This window comes from Haliotis rubra, unplaced genomic scaffold (genome assembly GCF_003918875.1).
Source record: "Haliotis rubra isolate DU_JTF1 unplaced genomic scaffold, ASM391887v1 Scf1839, whole genome shotgun sequence".
NCBI lineage: Eukaryota > Metazoa > Mollusca > Gastropoda > Lepetellida > Haliotidae > Haliotis > Haliotis rubra.
The window spans coordinates 1-10,513 of record NW_025765824.1 but is presented as its reverse complement, the minus strand read 5'-3'; the positions used below and the strand labels follow the sequence as shown (position 1 = coordinate 10,513).

The 10,513-nt window shown below is 43.7% G+C and overlaps 1 protein-coding gene across 1 annotated transcript; it reads left to right on the top strand.

The window, feature by feature from the left end:
• Positions 1-751: 751 nt before the first annotated feature.
• On the top strand, positions 752-3,928 carry LOC124273763 (E3 ubiquitin-protein ligase TRIM33-like). The gene is made up of 2 exons (XM_046709070.1): positions 752-892; positions 2,839-3,928. The coding sequence occupies exon 2, from the start codon at positions 2,840-2,842 to the stop codon at positions 3,926-3,928; it is 1,089 nt and encodes a 362-aa protein (XP_046565026.1). The 5' UTR covers positions 752-892; position 2,839.
• Positions 3,929-10,513: the final 6,585 nt, after the last annotated feature.

The following is a 10,513-nucleotide window of genomic DNA, read 5'->3' as shown; positions in this document are numbered from 1 at the left end:
TCGTCTTGAACTCAACACCACATGTTCATCACTCTCAACCAGAAGTTGTTAATAAGCATAACATGTAGTTCCACTTTCACAGGATGAGGGATCATTAATTATTTCATAATTCTATGGAACTGTTACAGGAAAGACATTTTTCTTGTATACAAGAAAACAAAGATGTTTTTATATCAAAATTCAACTTGAAAATCATGAACATCTACCAGGAGTGGGGAAAAAGGTCTATTCTTTCAACCCTCCAGAAACAATGTCTTCTTAAATAAAATTTATTGCGCAGCAGACACATGATGTTTGGTTTTTGCGCTTGGATACATGACAAAATGCATGCCCCTTGTTATAAAAAGGAAAAAAAAATAAACAGTATTTGATCCTTTTGTTTGTGATAAAAATTCCCAAGTAAGATTAGACATTGGCAATGAAGTAGAAATCAGATTTTAACACACTGATAAAATTTGACGGTTTTATTGAGGTTTTAATCCCGATACGGGGAAAAGCTGCATATTTTGAGAATGACTCAGCTACCATTATAAAAAATCCCGGGCTTACATATATGATGTTTGCTAAAGATCAGCATGAAAGTTGGGAAAGCACTCAATACTATCTAATTATAAAGCTTGGCAACCTATTGGGCTTACACGAAAAACATGGCTTGCTACTCGCCTGATATCCTCGATAACCTCCAGGGTATACGTTACGATCACTCTCCACTATACCCTGGATGCATCCACGGCTTGGAGATTATCGAGGATGCTCGCCTGACAGCACGAATATGCAGTCAGGCAGTAACACTGTAAACATGCACCGGATAGATTACACTTCAAGTATGTTAGTCACGTGTCATCTGCCGGAAGCGACCTCTGTGCCACAGAGAAGGAAGCTATTTGTCCAGGTAGGTGTGTTGTAACTGTCTCTCATCTCGCAGGCCAGTACACGGTTATCTGTCTGGTCTAACATTTGCTAGTATATGTCACGTTGCCACGTTGTTATTGCTGGAGATACAAATACCATGGTCGTACGTTGTAAATCCTGGTTATTTGTGATACGTAACAACAACAAGTTTCTACTTTTGTTCTACGATGATGGCAGCTTCGCCACTCATACACGCCATGATTCATCGTAATTGTGTCGCATCGTGCACAGCAAGCCTCTACCGTTTAAAAGTACGTTTTGTACAAAATCGAATCAGCTAGCTAGTCACATACGCCACGACACACTGTCTTTGTGTCATATTGTGCACCGTCAAGCCTTTGTCGTATCGTGTCGCTTTAGTTCAAAAGTGCGCTATACACAAAATCAATCTAACCAGTTATCACTGCGCCGATGTTGAAAGCAGGGAAAAGATCGGTTGAATGAATAGCTTTTTTATTGTTGTCGTTATGAAAAGACTGCACTGCAAGGGTATACCTTGTATGGATATATGTGGCGAGGGAGCTCTCGTTGTTATCGAACCGCCTCTCCTCTGTGTGTTGTGGATAGAATGTGGATATGTTGTCGGGCGACCAGTATTTCGTGGACATAAAGGAGGACAAGCATATACAGACACGGAGTAGCACTAATCAACAGGCGTCAGTTCTGTCAAAATACAGCCTGTCGCGTGTTGTAATTTGTGTTTTGCTGCTGTTTCTTGTTTGGTGTGAAACGCTGCAGTCTGAAAATAATCAAGACTGGACCAGGCAATCAAGTGATCAACTGCATTATCATACAATGGATAGTGTTCTCGGCAGGATAAAAGCCAACGGATATTTTCGGTATCCGTTGGGGTCATATACGGATATCGATGCAAATTAGAGAGGTGATATGCAAATTTCAGGGACTACTTTCACAGTGTAAACAAACATGGCGTCAAGGGTCGGCGGTCGTGTCCGGTCGTGTCTCGCCAAGGCTCGCTAATACAATGATTATTCCTAATGCAGGATATTAACCATCCCAAAAACACACTCGCGTGATAACCTATATTTATCATCCACGGAATTTGATACAATAACATGTGTCGACCAAGTCAGAGATCCTGACCACCCGATACCGTTAGTCGACTCTTGCGACTTTTCTAACGCGGATCTTCACGCTTTGTTGCTTTCCTATATGTGTCTCCGAGCACCTTTTATTATATCTAATTAATCTAACATATAATTAATATAGTTTAGGAATCATCAGTCCTGAAAATATGTGAATGTCAGACACTAGTTGTTATTCTACAATGGGGCTAACTCAACAGGACACTGTGTTGAGGACACAGACATATGTCTTATTTGAAATAGTTGGACAAGCGGACAATGCAAAGTTGGAATACTTGAAATGCTTACTATGTCTTGTAACACATCAGGAATACGTTTTTACAAAATGTTACATCAGCGTTATGGTACATTCTTCAATGAATATAGAAAATATAGGAAAGAGATTGGTCGATCAGGGCTTGTACGTCACAATAACCATCTTTGAAAAAACAGGTGTTGTTACGACTGTATTGTCACGAAGTGAAATGTCTACAGACGAGTACTTGAAATATGAACATGTGTAATTACAGATTAAAAAGTTCAGTGTTTACTACTGTATGGCACAAACGAAACTGTGCAAAGCAACAGGATAGATAGATACTGACCAGGACCGAATATTTCTAGTTTGTGGCAGAAAGGAAGATTTTAAAAAGGCGCTTTTAAGATTTCTACTGTGGACTCAAATGCCTTGGTCTCAATCAGCGATTTGACGTTCGGTATAAAATTGAGATGTTTGTTAGCTGTTCTTTGGGTGCCAACTATATGTTGGTTTGCAAACTACCTATCTCACCATAAAGGGAAATATAACAGAGATCACTCATTAAAGTCTACTGTCTTCCAGAATGGACATCTTCCCCAAGTGTTCTGTCTGTCATCAGCAGTTTGTCCTCAAAGGCCCCGCCCCCTACCTACTGCCCTGTCTACATGCTGTGTGTGAGACGTGTGTGACATCTGCAGCTGGTGGTGTGATATCATGCTCTTCTTGTCAGACGGAGGTCAACCTCACAGACACAAGGCTCAAGAAGGATGCAGTTAGACAGAAAGAAATATTCCATCTGACAGTCCAACATCGCCCCACAGAGCTTCTCTGTACACACGAAGATGACGGCAACCAGGCTGTGTGTTGGTGTCGGGAGTGTGAAGAGCTCCTCTGTGAATACTGCCAGAATATGCACAGCAACTTCAAACTTACAAGAAAACATGTACTTCAAAACCTCAGCGACTTTAAACCAGCTGTCTCAAACATTCCAACCCCTTGCAGTATCCACAGCCCTGACTCTCTTTATCTTTTAGATCGGAGATGCAACATTTTGATTTGTGGAAGATGCAGATTTGAAGATCACGCAGATCATGAAGTTGAGAAGTTAGATGTGGTAGCTAAAAGTATCCTCAAACAGCTGGACCAACGCAAAACTGAGCTGGCAACCTTACAAGCTCGCCAACAATCCCACATTCAGAATATCAGACGAGGGACCGAAATCACAGATACAACGCACAACACGTTGACAGAAAATATTGGCCATACTTTTAGAAGTCTGCGATCACAACTTGACCAACGAGAGAAGGAACTTCTGACTGATCTTGAAGGTCAGACGAAGGCGGCCAAGACAAGTCTCCGTACTCAGCTAAACACATGTGAAGAAGTTTCGAAGAAATGCTCTGAGGTTTTAGACTACGTCACCAAGGTTCTCACGTATGCCTCACAATCAGACCTCCTGGAGTTGGAGAGTTCTGTAAGGGAGGCAACTCGGGCTTTCCTTGACACTGTTGAGACTCAAACACAGGACATACCCGCAGCTGCCTTTAACACCAACGGCTTGTCAAAGCTGAAATCAAACATATCACGATTTGGGGCCGTCGTGACCAAGGAATTGGAAGAAGAATATGCAAGAGGTATTTATGTGATTGCACGTTCTTTGTATTGCGTGTAGAACTGGAAGAGCGTTCTATAGTGCTTACAGATACACTATTCTTATGGATTCACAATACCATTTAGAAAGTGGTCAGACGTAACATTTGTTGTATTTGAGATTACACTTTCTCAGTAAATTACAGATTCTAGAACTTTGGGGGTTCTAGAATGCATGCTTTACTTAAAAGTGTCAGCCCAAATACATCATATACATCAAATACATTTGGCTACTTTCAAAATGGCATTGTCTATTTATAGCCGTCGGCCATGTGAGCCGTGTCAATTTATATTTGTCAGAGGGGTACACAAAGTACGTGGTCTAGTCTACCAGTTGTCAGATGGGTACACAAATAAAGTACGTGGTCTAGTCTACCAGATGTCAGATGGGTACACAAATAAAGTACGTGGTCTAGTCTACCAGTTGTCAGATGGGTACACAAATAAAGTACGTCGTCTAGTCTACCAGTTGTCAGATGGGTACACAAAGTACATGGTCTAGTCTACCAGATGTCAGAGGGGTACACAAAGTACATGGTCTAGTCTACCAGTTGTCAGATGGGTACACAAAGTACATGGTCTAGTGTACCAGTTGTCAGAGGGGTACACAAATAAAGTACGTCGTCTAGTCTACCAGTTGTCAGAGGGTACACAAAGTACATGGTCTAGTCTACCAGTTGTCAGAGGGTGCACAAAATACGTGGTCTAGTCTACCAGTTGTCAGAGGGGTACACGAATAAAAGTACGTGGTCTAGTCTACCAGTTGTCAGAGAGGTACACAAAGTACTTCGACTAGTCTACCAGTTGTCAGAGGGGCACACAAAGTACGTGGTCTAGTGTACCAGTTGTCAGAGGGGAACACACAAAAAGTAAATCATCAAGTCTACCAGTTGTCAGAGGGGTACAAAAAGTACATGGTCTAGTCTACAAGCTCTCAGAGGGATGCACAAATAAAGTACGTCGTCTAGTCTACCAGATGTCAGAGGGTACACAAAGTACGTCGTCTAGTCTACCAGATGTCAGAGGGGTACACAAAGTACGTGGTCTAGTTTAACAGATGTCAGAGGGGTACACAAATAAAGTACGTGGTCTAGTCTACCAGTTGTCAGAGGGGAACACAAATTACGTCATCTAGTCTACCAGTTGTCAGAGAGATACACAAATGAAGTACGTCGTCTAGTCTACCAGTTGTCAGATGGGTACACAAAAGTACATGGTCTAGTCTACCAGTTGTCAGAGGGGTACACAAGTATGTCGTCTAGTCTACCAGTTGTCAGAGGGGTACACAAATAAAGTACGTCGTCTAGTCTACCAGATGTCAGATGGAATCAAAAAGTACATGGTCTAGTCTACCAGATGTCAGAGGGTACACAAAGTACATGGTCTACTCTACCATTTATCAGAGGGGTACACAAAGTACTTGGTCTAGTCTACCAGTTGTCAGATGGGTACACAAAGTACATGGTCTAGTCTACCAGTTGTCAGAGGGGTACACAAAGTACATGGTCTAGTCTACCAGTTGTCAGAGGGGTACACAAATAAAGTACGTCGTCTAGTCTACCAGTTGTCAGAGGGATACACAAATAAAGTACGTCGTCTAGTCTAGCAGTTGTCAGAGGGGTACACAAAGTACATGGTCTAGTCTACCAGATGTCAGATGGGTACACAAAGTACATGGTCTAGTCTACCAGTTGTCAGAGGGGTACACAAAGTACATGGTCTAGTCTACCAGTTGTCAGATGGGTACTCAAATAAAGAACGTTGTCTAGTCTACCAGATGTCAGAGGGGTACACAAAGTACATCGTCTAGTCTACCAGTTGTCAGAGGGGTACACAAAGTACCTCGTCTAGTCTACCAGTTGTCAGAGGGGTACACAAAGTACTTCGTCTAGTCTACCAGTTGTCAGAGGGATACACAAAGTACCCTCGTCTAGTCTACCAGTTGTCAGAGGGGTACACAAAGTACGTCGTCTAGTCTACCAGTTGTCAGAGGGGTACACAAAGTACGTCGTCTAGTCTACCAGATGTCAGATGGGTACACAAAGTACATGGTCTAGTCTACCAGATGTCAGAGGGGTACACAAAGTACATGGTCTAGTCTACCAGATGTCAGAGGGGTACACAAAGTACGTGGACTAGTCTACCAGATGTCAGAGGGTACACAAATAAAGAACGTGGTCTAGTCTACCAGTTGTCAAAGGGGAACACAAATTACGTCGTCTAGTCTACCAGTTGTCAGAGAGATACACAAATGAAGTATGTCGTCTAGTCTACCAGTTGTCAGAGGGGTACAAAAAGTACGTGGTCTAGTCTACCAGTTGTCAGAGGGGTACACAAATAAAGTACGTCGTCTAGTCTACCAGATGTCAGATGGGTACACAAAGTACATGGTCTAGTCTACCAGATGTCAGAGGGGTACACAAAGTACATGGTCTAGTCTACCAGATGTCAGATGGGTACACAAAGTACATGGTCTAGTCTACCAGTTGTCAGATGGGTACACAAAGTACGTGGTCTAGTCTACCAGTTGTCAGACGGGTACACAAATAAAGCACGTGGTCTAGTCTACCAGATGTCAGATGGGTACACAAAGTACATGGTCTAGTCTACCAGTTGTCAGAGGGGTACACAAAGTACGTCGTCTAGTCTACCAGTTGTCAGAGGGGTACACAAAGTACTTCGTCTAGTCTACCAGTTGTCAGAGGGGTACACAAAGTACGTGGTCTAGTGTACCAGTTGTCAGAGGGGTACACACACAAAAGTACGTCATCAAGTCTACCAGATGTCAGAGGGGTACACAAAAGTACGTGGTCTAGTCTACCAGTTGTCAGAAGGGTACAAATAAAAAGTACGTCGTCTAGTCTACCAGTTGTCAGAGGGTACACAAATTACGTCGTCTAGTCTACCAGTTGTCAGAGGGGTACACAAATAACGTACGTCGTCTAGTCTACCAGTTGTCAGATGGGTACACAAAGTACATGGTCTAGTCTACCAGTTGTCAGAGGGTACAAAAAAGTATTTCGTCTAGTCTACCAGTTGTCAGAGGGGTACACAAAGTACATGGTCTAGTCTACCAGTTGTCAGAGGGGTACACAAATAAAGTACGTCGTCTAGTCTACCAGATGTCAGATGGGTACACAAAGTACATGGTCTAGTCTACCAGTTGTCAGAGGGGTACACAAAGTATATTGTCTAGTCTACCAGTTGTCAGATGGGTACACAAAGTACATGTTCTAGTCTACCAGTTGTCAGAGGGGTACACAAATAAAGTACGTCGTCTAGTCTACCAGTTGTCAGATGGGTACACAAAGTACATGGTCTAGTCTACCAGATGTCAGAGGGGTACACAAAGTATATTGTCTAGTCTACCAGATGTCAGAGGGGTACACAAAGTACGTCGTCTAGTCTACCAGTTGTCAGAGGGGTACACAAAGTACATGGTCTAGTCTACCAGTTGTCAGAGGGGTACACAAAGTACATCGTCTAGTCTACCAGTTGTCAGAGGGGTACACAAAGTACATGGTCTAGTCTACCAGTTGTCAGAGGGGTACACAAATAAAGCACGTCGTCTAGTCTACCAGATGTCAGAGGGGTACACAAAGTACATCGTCTAGTCTACCAGTTGTCAGAGGGGTACACAAAAGTACTTCGTCTAGTCTACCAGTTGTCAGAGGGGTACACAAAGTACGTGGTCTAGTGTACCAGTTGTCAGATGGGTACACACAAAAGTACGTCATCAAGTCTACCAGATGTCAGAGGGGTACACAAAGTACGTGGTCTAGTCTACCAGTTGTCAGAGGGTACACAAAAAAAGTACGTGGTCTAGTCTACCAGTTGTCAGAGGGGTACACAAAGTACGTCGTCTAGTCTACCAGTTGTCAGAGGGGTACACAAAGTACGTCGTCTAGTCTACCAGTTGTCAGAGGGGTACACAAATAAAGTACGTCGTCTAGTCTACCAGTTGTCAGATGGGTACACAAAGTACATGGTCTAGTCTACCAGTTGTCAGAGGGGTACACAAAGTATGTCGTCTAGTCTACCAGTTGTCAGAGGGGTAACACAAAGTACATGGTCTAGTCTACCAGTTGTCAGAGGGGTACACAAAGTACTTCGTCTAGTCTACCAGTTGTCAGAGGGGTCCACAAAGTACGTGGTCTAGTGTACCAGTTGTCAGATGGGTACACACACAAAAGTACGTCATCAAGTCTACCAGATGTCAGAGGGGTACACAAAGTACGTGGTCTAGTCTACCAGTTGTCAGAAGGGTGCACAAATAAAGTACGTCGTCTAGTCTACCAGTTGTCAGAGGGGTACACAAAGTACGTCGTCTAGTCTACCAGTTGTCAGAGGGGTACACAAAATTACGTCGTCTAGTCTACCAGTTGTCAGAGGGATACACAAATAAAGTACGTCGTCTAGTCTACCAGTTGTCAGATGGGTACACAAAGTACATGGTCTAGTCTACCAGTTGTCAGAGGGGTACACAAAGTATGTCGTCTAGTCTACCAGTTGTCAGAGGGGTACACAAAGTACATGGTCTAGTCTACCAGTTGTCAGAGGGTACACAAAGTACATCGTCTAGTCTACCAGTTGTCAGAGGGGTACACAAAGTACATGGTCTAGTCTACCAGTTGTCAGAGGGGTACACAAATAAAGCACGTCGTCTAGTCTACCAGATGTCAGAGGGGTACACAAAGTACATGATCTAGTCTACCAGTTGTCAGAGGGGTACACAAAGTACGTCGTCTAGTCTACCAGTTGTCAGAGGGTACACAAATAAAAGTACGTCGTCTAGTCTACCAGTTGTCAGATGGGTACACAAAGTACGTCGTCTAGTCTACCAGTTGTCAGAGGGGTACACAAAGTACGTCGTCTAGTCTACCAGTTGTCAGAGGGGTACACAAAGTACATGGTCTAGTCTACCAGTTGTCAGAGGGGTACACAAAGTACGTCGTCTAGTCTACCAGTTGTCAGAGGGGTACACAAATTACGTCGTCTAGTCTACCAGTTGTCAGAGGGGTACACAAATAAAGTACGTCGTCTAGTCTACCAGTTGTCAGATGGGTACACAAAGTACAAGGTCTAGTCTACCAGTTGTCAGAGGGGTACAAAAGTATGTCGTCTAGTCTACCAGTTGTCAGAGGGGTACACAAAGTACATGGTCTAGTCTACCAGTTGTCAGAGGGGTACACAAAGTACGTCGTCTAGTCTACCAGTTGTCAGAGGGGTCCACAAAGTACGTGGTCTAGTCTACCAGTTGTCAGATGGGTACACACAAAGTAATACGTCATCTAGTCTACCAGTTGTCAGAGGGGTACACAAAGTACGTGGTCTAGTCTACCAGTTGTCAGAGGGGTACACAAATAAAAGTACATCGTCTAGTCTACCAGTTGTCAGAGGGGTACACAAAGTACGTCGTCTAGTCTACCAGTTGTCAGATGGGTACACAAAGTACATGGTCTAGTCTACCAGTTGTCAGAAGGGTGCACAAAGTAGTACGTGGTCTAGTCTACCAGTTGTCAGAGGGGTACACAAAGTACGTCGTCTAGTCTACCAGTTGTCAGAGGGGTACACAAAGTTACATCGTCTAGTCTACCAGTTGTCAGAGGGTACACAAATAAAGTACGTCGTCTAGTCTACCAGTTGTCAGATGGGTACACAAAGTACATGGTCTAGTCTACCAGTTGTCAGAGGGGTACACAAATAGTATGTCGTCTAGTCTACCAGTTGTCAGAGGGGTACACAAAGTACATGGTCTAGTCTACCAGTTGTCAGAGGGGTACACAAATAAAGTACGTCGTCTAGTCTACCAGTTGTCAGAGGGTACACAAAGTACATGGTCTAGTCTACCAGTTGTCAGAGGGGTACACAAAGTACGTCGTCTAGTCTACCAGTTGTCAGATGGGTACACAAAGTACATGGTCTAGTCTACCAGTTGTCAGAGGGGTTACACAAAGTACGTCGTCTAGTCTACCAGATGTCAGAGGGGTACACAAAGTACATGGTCTAGTCTACCAGTTGTCAGAGGGGTACACAAAGTACGTCGTCTAGTCTACCAGTTGTCAGAGGGTACACAAAGTACTTCGTCTAGTCTACCAGTTGTCAGAGGGGTACACAAAGTACGTGGTCTAGTCTACCAGTTGTCAGAGGGGTACACACACAAAGTACGTCATCAAGTCTACCAGATGTCAGAGGGGTACACAAAAAAGTACGTGGTCTAGTCTACCAGTTGTCAGAGGGGTGCACAAAGTAAAAGTACGTCGTCTATTCTACCAGATGTCAGAGGGGTACACAAAGTACGTGGTCTAGTCTACCAGTTGTCAGAGGGGTACACAAATTACTTCGTCTAGTCTACCAGTTGTCAGATGGGTACACAAAGTACAAGGTCTAGTCTACCAGTTGTCAGAGGGGTACAAAAAGTATGTCGTCTAGTCTACCAATTGTCAGAGGGGTACACAAAGTACATGGTCTAGTCTACCAGTTGTCAGAGGGGTACACAAATAAAGTACGTCGTCTAGTCTACCAGATGTCAGAGGGGTACACAAAGTATGTTGTCTAGTCTACTAGTTGTCAGATGGGTACACAAAGTACATGGTCTAGTCTACCA